The sequence below is a fragment of the Amia ocellicauda genome, chromosome 2 (assembly GCF_036373705.1).
Source record: "Amia ocellicauda isolate fAmiCal2 chromosome 2, fAmiCal2.hap1, whole genome shotgun sequence".
NCBI classification, from domain to species: Eukaryota; Metazoa; Chordata; class Actinopteri; order Amiiformes; family Amiidae; genus Amia; species Amia ocellicauda.
The window spans coordinates 39,315,498-39,337,737 of record NC_089851.1 but is presented as its reverse complement, the minus strand read 5'-3'; the positions used below and the strand labels follow the sequence as shown (position 1 = coordinate 39,337,737).

Sequence of the window (22,240 nt, the reverse complement as noted above, 5' to 3'; positions counted from 1 at the left end):
CTGTTTCTGTCTCTCTTACAATCTAGTAAATCAAATGAAAAACAGCAGATTATACCTGGTAGGGGGAAAAAGGAGAAAATCCGCAGGGGAGCAACACAGAGCTCTGCGAAAGCATAGTCCACACCAATGATATCCACCAAGATCTTCTCAGAAATGTGTGGGGTCCAGAAAACTACAAAACACAACTGGGAAAAAGAACAAGAAGTTGGACATTAACAATGAAATAGATAAAACTGTGAGAAACGTTATATGGTTAACCTTTTGTGTGTTGATCTGCTTTGGTGAAAATGTGTAACTGTCAGTATACACTCACCTAAAGGATTATTAGGAACACCATACTAATACTGTGTTTGACCCCCTTTCGCCTTCAGAACTGCCTTAATTCTACGTGGCATTGATTCAACAAGGTGCTGAAAGCATTCTTTAGAAATGTTGGCCCATATTGATAGGATAGCATCTTGCAGTTGATGGAGATTTGTGGGATGCACATCCAGGGCACGAAGCTCCCGTTCCACCACATCCCAAAGATGCTCTATTGGGTTGAGATCTGGTGACTGTGGGGGCCAGTTTAGTACAGTGAACTCATTGTTATGTTCAAGAAACCAATTTGAAATGATTCGACCTTTGTGACATGGTGCATTATCCTGCTGGAAGTAGCCATCAGAGGATGGGTACATGGTGGTCATAAAGGGATGGACATGGTCAGAAACAATGCTCAGGTAGGCCGTGGCATTTAAACGATGCCCAATTGGCACTAAGGGGCCTAAAGTGTGCCAAGAAAACATCCCCCACACCATTACACCACCACCACCAGCCTGCACAGTGGTAACAAGGCATGATGGATCCATGTTCTCATTCTGTTTACGCCAAATTCTGACTCTACCATCTGAATGTCTCAACAGAAATCGAGACTCATCAGACCAGGCAACATTTTTCCAGTCTTCAACTGTCCAATTTTGGTGAGCTTGTGCAAATTGTAGCCTCTTTTTCCTATTTGTAGTGGAGATGAGTGGTACCCGGTGGGGTCTTCTGCTGTTGTAGCCCATCCGCCTCAAGGTTGTACGTGTTGTGGCTTCACAAATGCTTTGCTGCATACCTCGGTTGTAACGAGTGGTTATTTCAGTCAAAGTTGCTCTTCTATCAGCTTGAATCAGTCGGCCCATTCTCCTCTGACCTCTAGCATCAACAAGGCATTTTCGCCCACAGGACTGCCGCATACTGGATGTTTTTCCCTTTTCACACCATTCCTTGTAAACCCTAGAAATGGTTGTGTGTGAAAATCCCAGTAACTGAGCAGATTGTGAAATACTCAGACCGGCCCGTCTGGCACCAACAACCATGCCACGCTCAAAATTGCTTAAATCACCTTTCTTTCCCATTCAGACATTCAGTTTGGAGTTCAGGAGATTGTCTTGACCAGGACCACACCCCTAAATGCATTGAAGCAACTGCCATGTGATTGGTTGGTTAGATAATTGCATTAATGAGAAATTGAACAGGTGTTCCTAATAATCCTTTAGGTGAGTGTATGTATGTGTATGTACCATGTATGTATGTATGCATGTATGTATTTTGAATTGTTATGTTTTAGCTAAGTTGAACTTGTAATGATTTATGCCTTGTACTTCTCTGTATTTTTGCACTTATCCAGGGCGACTTACAACATAAGGGCGTCTGCCAAGAAATAAAAATAATAATAATAAATTATATTATATATCTTCTGTGGAAGGGACAGGACTAAAAAAGCATCGACCAATCATTGCATTCGGTCCGAATGTAATGATAGGATGTCCTTCCGGTCTGTCAATCTATATTTGCATACCGCCGCGCAACTTGTTCGCGCAGAAAATCACACGTCATCAGCGCGGGAACCTTGACGCTGTGCAGAGCGAGCGCGAGAATGGAAGGCGAGCCGCAGCTAATTTTTAAAAACATATTAATCGTAAATAAGATGTTTACATTCGTTATTATTGTAATGTCTAACCTATGAATGAGACATGCGATAATCGGAAACTGTTGCGATCGATTCCACCCACACGTCTCTCCTGGCGCTGAGACTCTGCGCTGTGTGTGTGCGCATGTGTGATGGAGGGGGCGTGGCTTTGGAGACGCTCTTGAAGCGAGGGCGGCTCTGTGCTTTCAAAACAAGCTGCTGACTGCTGGCCTCTCAGGATTGCAAACCCTAGCTTTAAATTTATCTTGGATGTATATCAAATCAATGAAAACAAATCAACCTAACCAGAATCCATTTACAACCCTCCCCCCAAAAACATGCATTCCCAATTAGGCTTAACAATTGAATTCAAGAAAAGGGACAACCAAATGTAAAGAACTATTCTCATAGGAATATGTTAGAAGTTCTTAAAACATTGGATTTCAAAACAGTTCATTAACAGTCCAATGAAAAATAAAAAGATGTACATAGTTATTCATATTTTTCTTGTTATTCTGAATTCTAAGAAATATGTTGAACACAAACAATATTATTATTGCAAGAGAGAGAAACGAAAATGGCAAGAACCTGGACACATAGCAAAATAAATGGATCATCCTGGATACTGGACTGGATGCAGGAGACCAAAAAAAGTGAGCGTGAATATAGTAATTGAAGACAGACATTCATGACTGAAGCTTGGGGAGGCCTTCATTCAGCAGTGCACTGCCTAAAGCAAAATATACACATTAAATTATCCATTTGGAAAAATATGTATTTGTATATCTGCAAGGTATCAAATACATATACTGAGAATGGAAGGTTTAAATAACGCTATATATTTGCAGTCTGCTTCCATTTTACCACAAATGCTGACTGAATGTACTCCTGGTATTGATAAGGTAATTGAAGTTCCACTGCTTTTTGGGATGAAAAGGTTATTTGAAATTGAGCCTTCAATATCCTCCGTCTGATGCACGAGGAAACCTTTTATTGTGTGTGAGTATTCGACATTTAAAAAGCAGAAGAGAAATTCTGAGATGAGGTATTTGAAAACAAAACAAAAACATTTAAACACAGAACCTTTAATTTAATTTAATTTAAACAGGTTGTAAAATATGAAATGCTTTATTTGTCTGTAGGGTAAATTGGTGGCCAAAGTAAAATAATAAAGACTTTTTAAACCCAATGTGTCAAGCTGTGTGCTTGATGGTTCTCTCGTTAACATATCACTATTTGTCTAGGAATAATTTGGCACTGCGGATTTCTTTATTAATAAGGGAATTAAAATGCTATTATGTCAAAGCAGATGTGCCAGACTATCAAGACTTAATCTCCTTTTGCTTTGGGATAAATCAGCTTAGTTTTGGTATATTAACTCTAGCATGAAAACGGTAAGTCGCCCTAATGGTAAGAATGTCTGCTAAGAAATACTTAATAAACAAATAAATCATAAAAATAGCATAATTCACTTGATTCAGTCATTTCTGATCTAAGCGAGCCCAGACAGTCAAACATCTGAGGGAAGGCATGACTAACTGACCTGTATAAGATGAATAGAGAGGGAAAGAGGGGATTTAGGGAAAGGGATTGGAGGTAGGGAGGATCACCAGGGTGAGGAGAGAGAGACTGTAACTAAGACGTCTCTCAGGAAGCGTCTTCGGTGTTCGGTATATTTACATCACATTAAAGTATTATGTAAAGTGGGCTATTCAAATAAAAATACATACCAACCAGTACACATGCAGATTACAGTTATATTATTCAGGTTTACAAACATAGGAACATTACTGATCGGGAGAAAATTAACAATAAAAGAATGGGCAGGAAATCTGTAGGACACATCTGTAGGACACTTTTCTCTCTTTTTGTAGCTTAGGCTTGGCTCATGCCTGCGTGCCCATGGGGTTTCCTGGGATGCCCCTGAGATTTATTGTGTAGCTCTCATAGATCAGGGTTCGTCTCTCACATATATAACAAATTATTAGTCTGCAATATTAAGACCCTCACAATTATATCCATCTGGCACAGGAACTTAAGTAAGATTGCTGTTACTCTGGGCACTATCTGGGAAAATATTTTTACTTCATCAAAAACTTTGGCTCTTCAGCTCATTCAGTTTAAATCAGCTAACAAATTCTATGCTACTCTTCTCAGGAAGTTTCAGTTGAAAATTGGTGCCTTGGGAGTGACGGGTCCCTATTTCCATATGTCCCTATTTCTAGGATGTAAGACCTCATATTGTTTACTGTATATCTCGTATACACTTGTGTAAATTGTAATTTGTAAAATGTATTATGCCTTGAACTGCACTGTATTACTGCACTTTGTATTGCTCTTATATTTTGTAAGTCGCCCTAGACAAGAGCATCTGCTAATAAATAAATAAATAATAATAATAATGTTCTGGGAGTGCCCAAAGGTTGTTACTTTTCCTGTTCTGGGTGTGGTTCTCTCTCCTGCAGGTTGATAACATCTCAATCCAGGAAGTTGCTCCTAGCACAGATGAGGGCAGCTAAGAAAACTATTCTGAAGGGATGGGTGGAACCGTCTTTTCCGTTTTCTTCAATATGGCTTGATTACATTAAGGATATTATTAATTTAGAAAGATCCACAGCTCTACTGCACTCAGCCTCTGCTGGGACTACGATTGCATGGGACTGTGCTGTCGACAGTGTTACACAGCTATTTTAAGTTTATTTTATTGATTAAAAATAATACTTGGGAGGGAGGGGGAATCATAGGGGAGCAGGGTAAAATATATATATTTGTATTGCTATTGACTGTTTATGTTTCTGTCAACAACAAAAAAAACATTTGTTCACAAAAAAAAGGTGTACCATTTTTTGGGTAATAGATTTGGCCGTTTGGGTTTTATTATAATTGTTGTGTACTCAAGACAGAGTCTGGTTGCCCTGAATAGTAAGTATTACTGCTCCTGCTGGCACCCTGCAATAATTATATTTTTAATAATTATACATTTACAACACATATCCCAATACACCCATGATGTACAATGACATGGTATACCTAGGGAAAGCATTATGTACAAATGTTAGTTCATAAATGGTTGGATATGGTTCTTATATCCACCATAGATCTTACTTTTCCTTTAGACTTTCCGAAAATGAATATGTTTGGAAAACTAAATACATGTTTTTTTAAAAGGAAACTTCCCTGTTTACATGACGTTAGTTAAATTTTATATATTTTTCTTTAAATGTAAGATACCCGTACAGACGCTATGACCCAAACCAGAAATGTCTAGGTACTGTTTTCCAAAAAACTGAATACTATAATGAAAATCTTTACATGACTCTTGGTATTGTCAGGCTTGAGTAAATGCACTGCCATGAGATAGCAGTCAAATTCCTCATTCTCAATGTACAAGTCAACCATCTAATGGGGTTATCAGGTAGACACTTCCAGACTTATAAATTGGCAATCTGAGTCCTGGTCTTTGGTGTCTTTTGTACGTTTGCCCACTGACAAAGAAAGGATCCCTCTATAATTTTAATGGGAGGTGTATTTTAACAGTGAGAGACAGAATAACAACAAAAAAATCTAGAAAAACGCATTTCAAAAAAGTTATAAATTGATTTGCATGTTAATGAGGGAAATACGTATTTGATCCCCTATCAATCAGCAAGATTTCTGGCTCCCAGGTGCCTTTTATACAGGTAACGAGCTGAGATTAGGAGCAGGGAGTGCTCCTAATCTCAGCTCGTTACCTGTATAAAAGACACCTGTCCACAGAAGCAATCAATCAATCAGATTCCAAACTCTCCACCATGGCCAAGACCAAAGAGCTGTCCAAGGATGTCAGGGACAAGATTGTAGACCTACGCAAGGCTGGAATGGGCTACAAGACCATCGCCAAGCAGCTTGGTGAGAAGGTGACAACAGTTGGTGCGATTATTCGCAAATGGAAGAAACACAAAATAAGTGTCAGTCTCCCTCGGTCTGGGGCTCCATGCAAGATCTCACCTCGTGGAGTTTCAATGATCATGAGAACGGTGAGGAATCAGCCCAGAACTACACGGGAGGATCTTGTTAATGATCTCAAGGCAGCTGGGACCATAGTCACCAAGAAAACAATTGGTAACACACTACGCCGTGAAGGACTGAAATCCTGCAGTACCAGATAAGTTTCTGGTAAGCCGCTACCACTACAGTCAGACTGTGTTTTGCTTAATGTTTATAAGGTTTTGCTGCATTGTCACATCTCTCCTACAGGATTGTATATTGTTTGGACTAGAAATAATACGACAATGAAAAATACGGAATAATATTTTATAAATAAATTACACTCTAGTTGGGTCTTTTACTTTACCACGATATAGTGCCTCCTTGTCAGGATAAAATGTAATCGTCGACTCAAAGATATCAGAGGGTGCTATGGATATTCTAAAATTATAAAGAAATGAATGCATCCTGTTGCTTTTTTCTGTGGTATATTGCTACTGAAAAAATGAACCACTTGTTTATTTTGTAATAATAACTTGTGCGGTTTCTTTGTTTAATGCTTACGTGTTCCACTGCCAGATGGAAAAACAAATGAAGATACTGAGTCTCAGTAATTACATTTTGTGATAACAGGAAAATGAATGTTTTTTTCAAAACAAAAAATGATGATATTATATATTGAGTTTAAAACAAACGGAGGCACTGAAAATAATAAATTGAAGCTTCATACAACAAAGAAATGTAGTTTACCATTTATATAGCAGGTTTTTGTTAACCATTTTACTAATACACTGAACATTGCTAGACATGTTTTAGTTTTAAATTGTATTTTACACAATAAATTATAGCGCTGCAATAGGGGCAAAATGTAGAGTTGTAATCTACTGGCAACCCTTGTTTTATGAATTAATGTTTATAAGGTACAACAAAACAACAATATTTATAAACGTATAATAAACAGTGTGAGATGTGTGTGTGTGTGTGTGTATATATATATATATATATATATATACATATATATATACATATCTATCTAGGATAAGATACACAGTCCCTTTTTCATACTGTTTGTTCCTCCTTATCATCAAAAGAGAAGAAAACCAAAATCTTGCAGGGCTCTCCCTTGCATGACCGTCAGGCTTTGAAAAGACTGGCCCTGTTATTAATGCGTCTCTGCACCCATCTGGATTACAGCCCTGGCTCTGCCCTGGCCAGGGTCGCTTTGTTTACCAGACAGAGATTCCACATCTGGCAAAGGCGGCAGCTGCCTGATGCCATGCTTTAAAAAACTTCCTGTTTTTGAGCCATAAAACCCAAGACAGATTTTAGCCTGTTAACATCAAACCATTTCATTCCCTTATTTTTTGTCCTGCCGAGTCTATTCTATCAAATGAAAAACACAACCCATAGGAATGTGAGAAAGGCACCCTACCTGAGGGTGACTAAATGAGTCAAAACAGGTTTGAACACTACAGTCTGCAAACATTAGGTGAAATGCAATTTCTGTTATTATTCTATTAAGATGTCTAAATATTGCACTTACTGTTGTATTCACACTGTATTTTGAGAAAGAAAAACATAGTATTTTAAGTTAAACAGACAGGAAATTAAAAATATGTATTCTAAAAAGGGAATCTAACATGCATAACCCTGGTAACATCCTGATTTGCAGCACATATTTAGGGGAAAACACAAAGCCACTTTAAAGTAATCTGTTGTTTATAACCCAAGTATTATTATAATTACAATTATTGTTAAAATAAATGTGAATGAAAATGTGATTGCTAAATATCCTATTTTGTCTCTCTCATGAAATTGTGGAAAATTACTAATTCTTCTATTGGCAATTGCCTTCAATTATATATCCTGAAGACACTAGTCTATAAATGTATGTAAAAAGTAAAAGGGAATGCCATTATCTCATTATTAGTGTAATAACCACCTGTCAGTATCAAAATCATGATTTTGTGAGTTTTAGGTGAGGCCAGTTTTACGGATAAGTGAACTTTCAAGGAAACTGACAACTTGTTTAATGTATGCTAACAGGACAGGTCACCTCTTCAAAATGTGTTTAGCTAGCTACTTTTAGCTGCTAAAAACAAACAAACCAAAAAAAAACAAAAAAACAGTAGCTTATAGTGTAGCCAGTAACTTTTTTATCTGCCAATAACCACCATGAGACACTGGGAAACAGAAGCAGACAATATTCCACAATGAGAGAGAACACAAGTATAGGGCTAACATAAGATGCCATAGTCACCAACACACTTTGAGACATTTTAAAATTTGCTTTTAAATGGAATGACACTAACATTAAAATCAACCATTTCACTTCTGCTAAATGGAATACTGATGCTCAATCACCCTATATAGCCACTAAAATAACAGACTTGTGTTTTTGCTGAGTATTAATTTATAATGTGACATACTGAAGGGAGCAGTACAAAATGGATGTTATGTAAGAAGGGATCCTGCTGGAGCTGTCTCGTAATCACGCAGCTGTCAGACCTGCAGGTGAGCCACACCTGCCAACACCAATGAACTAAACCCTATAAAAGGACAACACCCTCTCTGCCTCATTGCATGCTATCTGAGGGGAAGTGCAGGAGGGCATGAGAAGTGCTTCTGAGCAAGTAAGCAGCAAGGGCTAATAGCTTACTTTTGTACTGCGAACCCAACTTGGATATCAAGCTAGACTGAACCTTGGCCACAAATGTTGTATGACCCCCCTTTTGTCTGAATCATGACAACGAGACCGTTAAATGATTTGGATTGTGTACCTAGTGTTTAAATTAGGAATGAGTAGTGTCTCACTCCTAGACAGGGAACATCAAGAGTGTTAATAAGTGTCCAGGCATGGACTTGGTTTTGTTTTCATGTTTCTTTTCCTGGCCTTCTGCCAGCTACTAAGGCAGCAATGCACACTTTTCAACCTTGATCCCAAGACACACTCATCCAGCACCATGTAAAATGCCTCTCTTGGTGGAGAATGTGGGCAGTGCTCCGAATGTCCGCAGACTGCCATGATTTCCATAATGCAAAACTGATTTCTGTGAACTCTGACAACATTATAGCTGCATCAAAGAGAGTGACAGTTCTGGACACCGTCGTTCAAACCAAAACGACAGAGCATGACCATATGGAAGCCTGCTTGTTGACATTTGACATATCTACATTGTTTATTATTCAGTAGCCAATATAACCTGTTAGCTTTGTATATTAATCAGTATTTTATGCATATTCATTGATTCTTCCTCATTGTTCCCATATATAGACTTTTCTTTCTTCACTTTCGAGGTCTTGACCTATAAATAACCACACCTATTTTTGCTCTGGGCTCAGAACCTTCTCCGACTCCGGGGATCCGCCATATCTCTGTCACCAGTTTCTCTATTATTTTATTACCATTATACAATAAACATCTTACTGATTCACAGTGGTCCTGTGAATTCCTTACACTTCTCATTTCTTACACCGGGGTAATCAAAAGGCTAGTTGGGGGACTGATATCTCTGAGCTCTTCTATACGAAATAAAAAATTCTCAGGTCAATCATGGCAATCCCCAAAGCACTGGGGAACTTTTAGACTTGGTAGAATGACACCAAGCAACAGTGACCCTACAACCATGCTGTGCAGCCCTGTGAATTCCAGCCAAGAGATCAGGTGCCAGTCCTCATCCCTACCTCTGAAAATAAAGTCCTGGTAAGCTGGAGGTTATTGCATGTAAAACAAAATAGGGCCACGTGAACAATAAGATCTCATGACGAAATAAAACACAACAGGCTTAACCTTTTGCTATTGTAGCGTGTGCAGGTCAGAGCCCCCGTGCCGACAGAGGCGCACATCTGACTGCACCGCACCACACAGCACCATCCAGTAGGGGATAAAGGAGATTTATACACTCAACTGATTTCACATAGGGTTTACAGTAACAAGCTTATGTACACAATGAGCCATATTACAGTATAATTAAGTACCAATTAAGGAGACCAGGACACCACATCTCAGCAGGCGTGCCTCCAGAATGCTCTTAGTCAACAGAGAGGTTGGGCTTTTATAAATACATATTGTTATAAATCTGCTGACACGTGCAGCTCAGCCATCATTCATTGGCTGGACACCACCAGACCAATTGGTGGGCTGTCCTCTGACTAGAAATGCCATTGAAGAACCATCACATCACCATAGATCACAACCCGTAAATCTGAATTGTCCAATCACCACGGACATGGAAAGTGTGAAAAGAGCAAGTGTGCTCAGTTCACAAGAACAAAAGGTACACACACACACACACACACACAATTGTTAGCACAAAAAACCTCAGCTTCTGACTTCACTCTTCCTCCGTGCGCTGCAGTCTGTTCCTTCCAAGAAGTTAAACCACTTCATAAGCTGCTAGAATCACCTTAATTCTGAAACGGAGACAAGCCAGCAGCGAGCCTCGAATTACGAAATATACAAATACTTTCTACAAAGTCCTTTTGAACAAAGAACTTGAATTACAACGCATTTTTGTAACCAAGTTCCCTCTGATAGACAGACACCTAACAGTTTGAAACCTTCAAACTCTTTCACCAGCCTTGAAAGACATAGAAGACCTCCAGAGTTTTTCCTGCAGAACAACCTTCTACAAGCCAAACTGAAACACGTATCACAACTTCTTGGCAGGAGTGAATTGATAAGTATGACATTCATTATTCATCATCATTTTGAATTTGAGAAGTATAAACTAAGCGCACATACATTTATGAGTTATATAATCTGTAAAGATTGTATCCCCATTTATTTAATTTTCAAGTTTAATGAGAATTATTGCTGTTAGCCATCTGGAATCTAAACTTAACAAGAGGAAATAGTACATAGATTTGCATAGACCCTGTAAATATCTAAAGTGAAAGAAACCAATTCTTATAAGAATTAGATAATTATAGGACATTAGATAATGAGACAATGAGATGATTAGAGATGACAATTTTCAATAACTCCAAAAACGCAATTTGATATTTGTGTCAGGCTAGCAATATTAATATTAACCTTCAATTTAATAAGTTATTAAAGTCACTAAACCCCCAAATTACATTAGGCATATATAATATTAGTATCGGACTAATTAAGCTTCCTCTTCTTGTATTACTAGTTTAGTTATTACTTTAAAGTGTTATGTTGTATTTCTTTGAAAATTAAACCGAGTTAGTTTATTCCAATAAATGTAGGCTCTACTGACTAATGAACTTCCTATTTGCAAATACAGTTTTTTCCATTTCTTGGTCAATGACACGACAAAACCAATTACTTTGTGCAGACTGTACTGGAATAAGCCAATTACTATTTACCTTGCAAGCACAGTAGATTCCGAAAATCACCCACTTAACATACATTACTCTGCATTAGTCTGTTCATACAAACCAGCGCATGCAAGTGGGATGATTTTAGTGTTGCAAGTGTTGGAATGCACTGCAATTAAAGGGATCATTGTAGATTGCTGATTTTTCACTCTTTGAATGTTGGATAGTTTACTAGTTCGCACAAACGAACTCCACTGCCCATTATTCTCCTCTGAAAGGAGAAAAGATTAACTTGGTCTTCACTGTTTTCCTGCAGCTGTGCACAGAGGAACAGTTAATGGAAATTACCTTCATGGAGTAATACCGTGAAACACTAACACATGGTTCACTTGATAACAGTAATGCCTTGAGTTGTCATGGGGAAGCCAAATCAGGTGCTTCTGTAGTTTTTATGCTGTGTTTCCACTATCCAGGAACTTATTACATAACATATCCTGAAACCCTGAAATAACACTTTATAAACATCTACCATTATTTAGTGAGTTTTACATAACAAAGTGTTAAAAAGCTGCTTATATGATAGAATCCAACTGGAAAAATCTCATATACCTTACTTTTTCATTTTAGGAACTGCACTAGTTCCCCTTTAAGACGTAATTATCTTGATGAACAAGTTCCTTTTGGGTTTCTTTTGTGCTGGGAATCTGTGGAAAAAGTTATTACTTCTTTCCTCCCTAAAAACAAGAAACTTGCATTTCCATACACACAATATTCAGAATATTATCTAAATACTCTTACTTTACATGTAATGTAAAAGATATAAAAGTACAGCGCTTACCGTTACAGAAAGTGCCAGACAGACAAAGGTGAACTTCTTGATGTGTGACTTGGTGACTGTTGTCCCTGTGCTGACCAGTTTATTGCTGGGATTATTCTATGGAAAATAGAAAACATTGTAACTTATTATTAAGAATAGCATTTTTAATTGACATCTTAAGCTTAATTCATGATTCAATAATAACTATCAAATTTTGTGATAATTATAATACTGTAATTTGACCATACTTTATACTGTGATTAGTGTAACTACTACTACCACCACCAATAAAAAAACAACAACCAATAAATCATAATTAAACACAATAAAAATAACAAATCAGGCTCGCTAATTCAAGTTCAAAAAGTTCTCAGGGAGCAGGGAATCAATGTACCAGTATGTTCATACATTCCAAATGGTAAAGTTTACCACATTTTGGTACCCTAATTTAAATCAGTTAGCTGCCTTCCAGGGATTAAGGTCTAAGAAGGTCCATTATATAAGCAGGGCCCTGACCATTTATGATATGAAAATGAAAAGGAAGTCAATGCAGATACTTTAAGACCAGAGTAATATGTACTGGCTGCCTGCTGCACCAACAACAATAGGTTGCATCCACGGATTTCTGAGACAACTATTATTTTCCTGTATGTCTGTGTAAATAAGGTTATTGTGTTACTGTGCCATAGTTCGACTCAAAATAACAGGCTTTGATTGGACCCAGTTTAAAGCCAGCAGTTTTGGGCTAATATATAATATGTAGCCCCTTTGATATTATATGTATCTCGATATTAGATGCAGATCTCAAGATTGCTCGTGCTGTACCAGATATGGCTTTTCTGCCAGAGTTTGCAGGCAAATAGAAGATAACTTATACTGATCACAGGCAGTACGTGATTCTTGCTTTCGCTCTTGTCTGCCAGCATAAGTGCTTGTACTTCTTACTTTGTTAAGATTGTTCTACTGACACTGCCTCATGAATGACCTTGCTTGCAGTAATGTTTTTGAGCCTTAAATCAGTGGCTTCTGACAGGAGTTAACATTTGCATAATTTTTTTAAATGTATGTGCAACTACACAATATCATGTAAAGTAATATTTTGTTTAGCTTTTTAGATCATCAAAAATGTTCTTGTTGTATGCACAGCTTGGGGGTCACCGATTTAAAAAAAAAATAATTGCACAAAATGATGCATTTTGTTTTGGAAAGATCAAAACAGGTTATGATCTGTTAACTACTCTTAAAATGTATATATCTTAAAATAATCAGTGAAACTTATGTTGAAAAGAATGTCATCCCCACTGTAATGTAATGCTTGAAACTACATTTTGTTCAGGGTGATAATACCCCCAACCCTCCAGGTGCCCGCAACTTTTTGGCAGGGGGATAATCTAATTTTATTACAAATGTATTACATGCAGATAGTTAAACAATTTTACTATTTTATGCAAATGTTTATAGTGTTTATTGGGTACTGTATTATGACTACCATACCACATTAAAATTACATTTGTGTTTATTGTTTATAAATGGGTGCCGGTGTGCTTGAAAACTGTTGCATGTTACGTTATGCATGTTGAAAACAAGGATGCAAGTACTGTGGTGGATTAAAGCATAGTCTTTAAAGGGGGTGAAAATTAACGGTGTGACAGTGATTGTCAAGCGACACTGTACAAGAGAAAAAAGGTAAACGAAAGATGCAGCAATTCAACAATACATACATTACAAATGATATTGGGATGCATATTATTATTTATTTGTTTTTACATTGACCAGATTTCCATTTTATCATATAACAGTTTGTAAATATTCAGTAGCAGCATGTGGTGGTCCATGAAACTTTAAAAGTTTTAAAAGGGGTTCGCAATCTTAAAACGGTTGGGAACCCGATTTAGAACATCGTGAATAATTCATGATTTATTAACTTATTCGTTATATTTAACTAATGCAGAAAATGGCAATATATACATTGTTACAAAGCAGACTGCATATCTGTTTAAATGCATCTCAAATGCCCTTGTGAAAATGTAAGAATAAACATAAATACTCTTGTCCGATTCTTTAAATCGCACCAAACACAAAAAAGCTGTCTGAAGAATTCCATATGTCCATGTCTTTCTAAATTCTAAAGAAATAACAAACCTGTCCAACTTCTTTTAAAAAATAATTAAAATATTTTCGATGTTTCTCCTTTCATGTGCCTTAATCTTTTTGGAACGTGTCGTTACCATAATGTCAATATGCTTCCATTGTAAATGCTGAAGCACTGAACTTGCTATTTTTGTCCATTACCAAAACTTAATACAACTACTAATAATAACCACAACAATTACAATGTCCATGTTTCAGCCTACATTTTACAGTTAGTGTGGCATACTACACTGTGTTTATACTTTGTGTACCCTGCTGCCAAACTGTACTCATCTCCCACGCTGGTTCGTTATGGTTCTGCTAAAGATATTGCTTATCATGTGGGACTCAAATTACTTACAGCCACTACCTTACTGTCCTGAAGTCATAATATTTCATGCTGAACACAAAACCTGCCAAACTAGAAACAAAAATGTACCATCATTACCTTAAAAGCTGTTATTACATACTCTATGATTTAGCTCTAGTCTCACACTGAGTCACCTGTGAATGCCTTGTTACACAAAAGGTTATGAAGGCTATTTCCAGACTATTTGTATTCAATGTTTCCCACCACAAATGAATGGCTTATATAAGTGTTTGCTTAGCATAAATTTCCTTGGAAGCTTGGCATGAATGATTCTTATGATATATAAGCACATCCAGTTTAATTCAAACAGCACTATCACACTGATATTAAGATTGTATCTCAATCTTGAAGAAAGAATAAACCTAAAATAATATGAAAATAGAATTAATCTCTGTGGTAACTTATCTATGTCCCCACTGGGCCGACACTCTTTAGTATTATTGTAGCCTAATTCCTTTGTTAGTTTAGCAGTCTAAAATGAAGGTAAACTCAACCCAGTTTAATACAATTCAGCACTTTGGGAAAACAGGAAAAAACAAGCCAACAAAGGTCACACTAATTCTGAGTTCATGATAGATGTCTCCTGCAGGAATATGAGTATGTCCCTTACCTTGTCAAATGCAGGATAGACAGCTCGCAGTTCTGTCAACCAGCCGTACGGCATGTGACCCACCGGGTATGTTGCCGTCAACACTGCAACAGCCTGCACAGCAATCAAACATAAAATAGAGGGGTGTCAATTTATACAAACCTTTTCCTTTTATGGGTAGTTTTTGCTTTACGGTTCTTCAAGGATGGAATTTCAAAGGCCACCAAGCATCAAAGATGAGCTGTATCCCAATTCAGTCCCTTTGACCCAGATATAGGTGTGTGACTTAAGTTTCTGTCTTCAGTGAGCCTGGAATATTATTTTTTATTGTTTTGTTTAGGCCATAATTATATTTAATACAGCATAAGATAACTAATTATAGTTAGTTCTGAAATAATCCTCAGAACACAAGGAAATGGGTGTATGACCACAATTAGCATGGGTTAATGAGTAAATTATAACGTTTTCTCTCTAAATAGACATTGTAACCACAGATTTGCTTTAAATGCAATGTTTTGTTTAATCCTTAGGAGCCCAGCATGACATGTCATATTACACATTTCGATCTTAAGGGTTAACATGCTGTCACTGTTATTCCTTCAGAAGGTTATTTAACTCATAGGGCAACCTGTAATAAATCCAAAGTTCAATTACTATATAGTGTCTAACCATGGATTAGACACACTGTTTTATTATGGTTATATTCCAAGTTGCTATACATTTTACACCACTGAGTAAACTAGAGAAATCAATCAAAGATAATGTCTTTAGGTAGTGATATGAAGTGTACTGAAACAAAGAAGAACATTTGTAAAAACTGCTGAAAATGCAGACGTTATAACAATAAAATACTCAATACAAAAAAATAAGATTTGAACATTAACAAACTTAGGAAATAAAAAACATTTATATACAAAGAAGAGAGTAAGTGGTTTTTATAGAGGGTAAAGGCTACAAAAATATATTTTCTACAAAAAATACTTGCAGTGAAATCTGCATTGTTGTACTTCAAGAAAAAACTAAATATTACATTTATTGGCTCTTAAAACACCAAAAACCTAAAGGCTTTCTTAAGAAAGAAAACATTGTCATGATTCACTGCTACAGTGTTTAACAAAAATGCTTGAGGGATCCCTTAGAACAAACAGCATTTGAATAGCTAGCTTGCCCACAGAAAATGATGAGGATGCTTACCTCTGTAGCTGCTGAGCTGCCTTTGAGATCGCGGGAGACAAAAAGATTGACAATGGGCCTACTTATACGCTGGGTCGCAAGAATTAGTGCAAGGGGCCACCAGAAACTCAACATCTTTTTGACTGTGGCATCGCCCTGAAATACAAAAAAAGTGTGCATTTCACAGTTGTGGTCTTGTTTAGGGTGTGAAAAAAATAAAACGAAAAGTTAAATCTCTCTCTAAACTGTATTACTTTACTTCTATTCCAATGTTTTAATTGTGCTTGTGGGACAGGACATGTAAAACAAATGTGTACATTTATGATACACAGGCATTGACAGTGAAATTGTTCCAAAATGTCTTAACTCTTACAAAAAATACACAAACTTTCAATCACTCTGTCACTTATTGCCTGCCAAACAAAAACATGAATAGTAATATTATATTGGAGCAACACAAATAACTGAACTAAGAATGACTAGGCATAGCATCTGGATGGAAACTCTACTATGTGGTATTAAAACAAGCTGAGGAATTAAGGAAGCTAATAAATCCACCCCATACCTCTTCAAATAGAGCTGGTTTCTTTGTTAGGTTCTACTGTATCATTTAACAGGGGACATATGAGGAAATCTCTCAAAACCACTGAGCTGAATAGGGAGCCCGGGAAAATCCACCCACAAAGAATCCTTAACCACTGGACTTTGTGCAGCAATGATTTGCTTCCTATTGTTTGATATGTTTCGAAACCTAAATAACTATTATTATTGAAGTTGAAGGTAATCTGAACTAAGATATCACAAGGTTACATACTTTCGGTATGCTCAGGAAGAACAATAGCCCCCAAAATGGCAGATATACATAGTATATTTACATGTATCTCCTTTATAATAACTCTGCATAATTCAAGGGTTCTTGACAAGTAAGCAAAGTTTTTTTTGTTGTTGTTATATGATATTGACCCGTTTATTTGTACCATTTACATACATTTGAGTAATGGAAGAACATTTAGAAAACCTACCCCCACTTCTGGTCCACTGGAGTCTGGGATAATGTCGTGAATGTTCCTGTAGTACCCAAGACCCACAATGGTGAAACGCACCAAGGCACCCATGTACAGAGACAGGATAGGGATGAGTAGAGGCTCCACACACTCCAGGTGACTGTGAAGTAATATCGAAACAAAAACAATCTAGAAGAGAAGAAAATTATTATGAAAACTATAAATACCTGAGATCTGCCATTATTTCGTGAAACAGTACATTTCTAATATATTATCTCAATTTAAAGTTGTTGTATACAAACAGCAACTTTACACCATTTTCATCTCTGTCACTATCTTATTCTTCAATCTATCTGAAACTGAAACTCTGTTTTAAAGTAATGCATAATTTCCACTGCCCGAGCAAGTACTTTTAACAGTAACATGAGAAAGCATTTCCATGAGGAAAAATGTAATTGCAATATTTGCATAATAATAACAATAAAAATTAATATATTTTCCTAAAAAAAGTACCTTTTAAAAAGCAGCACCTCCTAAACAATAAGATTGGGTGCCTTCTTTACCAATTATGATTATTTTATTATTATTACATTTATATCAACATCGCTGCATGCTGCTAATGACGGTTAACGGAGACGGTTTACCATGTTGTAACTCCATACCTGAGCTATGACATCAGAGATAGATGCACAACCCACAAGTAAACTGTACTTGTGTTTCAGCAGAATCCCAGCATGGGTCCAGGCCTACAACAAAAAATATTAAGCAGAAATTTGATTCCATACTTCAGCAAGCTAGAAGTTCTCTAATGTTTTTTTTATTTTTTTTACTTGCTTTTTACTTGTTTTTGTTTTGTTGCCAATGAGACCGGATGCATATGATAAAATGCAACTGATGGATGTCCAAGTTAGAAAAAATGCATAGTGTAAATTAACATGGATAAAGGCATCAGACAATATACAATATACAAAATGTTTTCAATTTGAGCTTCATTGTGGATATGTAAAGGAAATATCAGATATTCATTCATTCTTGGTTTTTAAAAAGTGCTTTTTTTCAGAATCAGAATTGCCGGCATTGAATTTAAACCCTTCTTAGCATTATCTCTATCACATTATTTAAATAATCTAGAAATGACACAGGTAGAGTCATCAATGGTAAAAGTACAAAAAAACTGGTGTTGACAACCATTTCCTAAAATGTCAGCAGCTGCATGATATTGTTTTCATTACACAGTTCATTACACCCTGGACTTCCAGTTCATTTGTAACTGGACTCGAGCAACAGCTGCTACACTTAGAACATCAGAAACAATCAGATAATAGGCTATATGTAGCCTTGAATCCAGCTGATTAATAAACACAGCTTAAAATCAGAGCTAATCTGCTTTATTGACATACTTGCTGTTATCAATATCCAACACATCTCTCTAGATGGACAATTAGGTGGAAACCTAATTCAATTTGGTTCAGCATTCATTTATTTTTTGCACAAAAACCATGTTTCAGGAGCTTGGAAAAGCCCAAATATACTTAGCAGAAGGTAAATAGAATTGATTTTGGACTAGACTTGCTTGGCTGAGGGAATGATGACCTGGCCATGGGGACAAGGCCATCAACCCCCCCTCCCTACTCAGTGGATCAACCAAGGAACAATGGAACCAAGAAAACACTCACCATTGCATCCAGTAATGGGAAGGCTGCCAAGTAGAGAAATGCTTTTCTGGTCTTATTACCCACAGAATCATCCACATGATGAAGTTTGTTAATGATATAGTACCCCAATTCTGTATAAGCTGCAAGTAAGTATATAGATAGATAGAAAGGTAAGAGAAAGATTCACAAATTGTACAAAATAGATCCAGTCTGGCCAATCAAAACACAAAAAGAACAAGCAGTTTATTTGGAAGGACACAAAGTTATTACAAGCTGAAAAAACAAAGATACATGGTTGCTTCAAACTCACACTTCTGAATACCTTGAACATGGGATTTTTGAAAAACCCAGTGTCAACCCTTTCAATAGTCTATGTATTTAACAGAGGGATTTAACAAGGCTGGAGTCTTACATTTCAATGAATAGAGCAAAAACGGCTAATGGCCGTGCAATAGTCACATAGTAAAGCCAACAACCATTATAATGCCAGTATATTAAATCAAACTGTAATTTAAATATAATTGGTCAATACAAATAATTCCAAATCAACATTTGTTTTAGAATAACAAACAATCCAATATGTATTCCATTACATATTCTGCATTTCAACTTACAGAGCACAGAGTTATAAACTAGAATGTGCCTCTAAAATTATAATAATGAACCCTTGTTATCAGCATAAATGTGCGATCCAACTGAAACATATCTAGTTCACTTGAAACTGTATTTTCCAGACTAATTTTCAATCTCTAACTTTTTAATGAACAACTTGTTTTTGGAATTGTTGTTGTGGCTTTGTCATGGGGCTCTCAATGTAAACTGTCTATTGAATATCATACTGCTTTATTATAGAATGTTAGCACAGGAGAAGAAATAAAATGACCACAACTCAGGATAACACACACATTCTTCTAAACGTAAAATTGATAGCCCTGCTGCCTTAGAAAACCCTGATAAGAGTGGGATTTGGAATATATCTCTGCTAGACACTCCCCAACACAACGACACAACATGCTGTACTGTTGGATAAGGACATTGAAGAGGGCAGTATGCTGCACAGTTTATATCCTGCATTAGAAATATGCTAAAAGTTGTATGCACATGTGAACAAACTATTAGAGACATTAGAGGTTAAAGACAAAGTACCACTATTTAAATGCAATACAAACTTAATTAAAACAAAACGCTCAGCTCTAAGAAGCATATTATTTTCTAAAAGTATTGGGTTACAATAACGGTAAAAATAAATGTATGTTTGCATTGTAATCTCCAAAAACAGAATGCCCTGTTCAAACACACGCATTTGAAGGGTAGTGTGGAAGTGCTTTGACTTATATAATATAAATACATAAACAAATCAATGTGTATTTTATTGGAGGTACCGTTATGTTTTTTAACTCAGTAAATGGCACAACTATGAGACTAACTGTAAGCGTTTCATTTAAAATGTTTATATAAAACAGCTCTCCAAGTAGGCAGTGTGGGATTCTATCGTTTCTGTTTTCTGTAAACAATGCACAGGCAGCATCTTGTCGCAGACATATCTGTTGTCTGCAGGGCTGTGTTTCCTAAGTTGGCTCTCAAAAATATGATCTAAATCCTACATTTAAAACAAACATGTTTGTGCTAAAAAGCAGATGGGAGTGTAAGACGTCTTACAGAGCATATAACGTCCCAATTCACAAACCTGACTACGGGTGCCTTACCTATAAGCATGTGGAAGATAACAGCTATTGTGCCGGCAGCGACCATGCACAGCACAGCCTTCGTTCGGTCTCGCTTGCTGTTCACGAACACCAGGCCCACGTTCTTAAAGTCGCTCATGGGCCCAGTAAAGAACTTCATCAGGGAGTAGGCAAGCCCGTAGCTGGCCAGCATCTCAACCGCATCCTCTTTAACTGCTGCTATACCCCTGTTCAAAGCCTGCGGGCGAAAGAAGGACAGGGCTGTTGTGAAAATGTCAACTTATCAGAAGTTATGGAAATGTAATGGTGGACAAGATGGAGTACAGGCTATTGTAAGATTAGTTCAGACTACATTTTATCAGTGGGAGTGTTTATTCACAATTATGTTTTTTTTTTTTGTTTTTTTTTTGGCAAACCACGACACCTACAGTAAAAAATAAACTGTTTTAATTGACTTATTTTGTTTATAGGATGAATGATGAAACAATTATACAAATAAAATAGTGCAAACATTATCCCTTATTTAGACAACCTGTGTTTAGTTTGAGGTGAGGGAAGGGAGTGTGGTGGTGAAATAATAAAGCCTTACCTCACTTTACAATAAATAGCTTTCTAGCAGACCTTTCATAACAGTCTAATTGTGAGTCTTAGGTGGCAGATTTCATGGGCTATTTCATTTATTATAATTCCTCAGTTCCAGGAAAACAATATCTCCACGCCCGCCTATTAAATACCATAAATACCTGTCCTGTTATATCCAGTGTGTGTGAGACGTATCTATGAAAACATAACCCTGAACTACCATATTTTAGGCAATATGGCCAAGAGACCCTTGAACCTAGTGCAAACCTATATCCCAATATTTTGCTTTTTATATGCCTAGCGATTATGGCACAGGTTCGGTAGGACAGGGATGTGCAATTATATTACACATTTTACTGTAAATATATAATTTTATCCACTCCCACATTTAAACATTGCCTTTTTTGTCAAATTTCAGCAATTAAACTATACTTCCCCTGGAAGAAGCGGAAGGCTACTTCATTCGGTCTTCTGCATTATGGCATGACAGCAAATAAACAGCTCTCTTATTTCCTGCAGGAGACCTGTAATTCAGTAATAAACCTCCATTCCTGTGCCAAATGTAAACCTAACCAACGCTACACATTGGTGTCCAGCTGAGCCTGAGCCTTTTCAAACTTAAGTCATCAAATGAGTCCCTCATTTGCACAAAAAGGGCGCCAGTGTGTAAACGATATAAACCAGCATCGAGACACAAGAGTTCTCCAAAAACAATGCAGCAAAATATTTTGAGCTCTGAAAAATAGCCTCCAGACTAAACAGTCCCATGAAACGCATCCAGACTGTGTAATGGTCCGTCTTTCATTACCTGTTGTTTTTTGTGCAGTAAACAGGCTTCACTGTGTTAAATATATAGGCCTATAAACTGAAGTACTGATCTTACCCCCCCCCCCCCCCACCAGAGGATTGGTGAATATGTTGCTTACATGTGTCTTTACTTAAATTTGAAAAAGACAAATCAAAAGTTACCTATGATGTCATTATAAAAATAAAAGTGGACATCCAACCCGAGCCAGAACAAAGCTGGAACCTAGCCAAGCCGATCTGGCT

General features: G+C 36.9%; 1 protein-coding gene across 3 annotated transcripts in view; it reads right to left on the bottom strand.

Moving 5' to 3' along the window:
* ankhb (ANKH inorganic pyrophosphate transport regulator b) overlaps positions 1-22,240 on the bottom strand; it is a 52,778-nt gene that overhangs the window by 9,643 nt on the left and 20,895 nt on the right. For all 3 annotated transcript variants that reach the window (XM_066723456.1, XM_066723455.1, XM_066723461.1), the window contains 8 exons: positions 20,630-20,846; positions 18,945-19,063; positions 17,931-18,014; positions 17,287-17,457; positions 16,286-16,420; positions 15,113-15,205; positions 12,024-12,119; positions 56-185 (listed from right to left, as the gene is read on the bottom strand). In XM_066723456.1, coding sequence (XP_066579553.1) covers positions 56-185; positions 12,024-12,119; positions 15,113-15,205; positions 16,286-16,420; positions 17,287-17,457; positions 17,931-18,014; positions 18,945-19,063; positions 20,630-20,846 — 1,045 coding nt within the window. The remainder of the gene's footprint in view (positions 1-55; positions 186-12,023; positions 12,120-15,112; positions 15,206-16,285; positions 16,421-17,286; positions 17,458-17,930; positions 18,015-18,944; positions 19,064-20,629; positions 20,847-22,240) is intronic.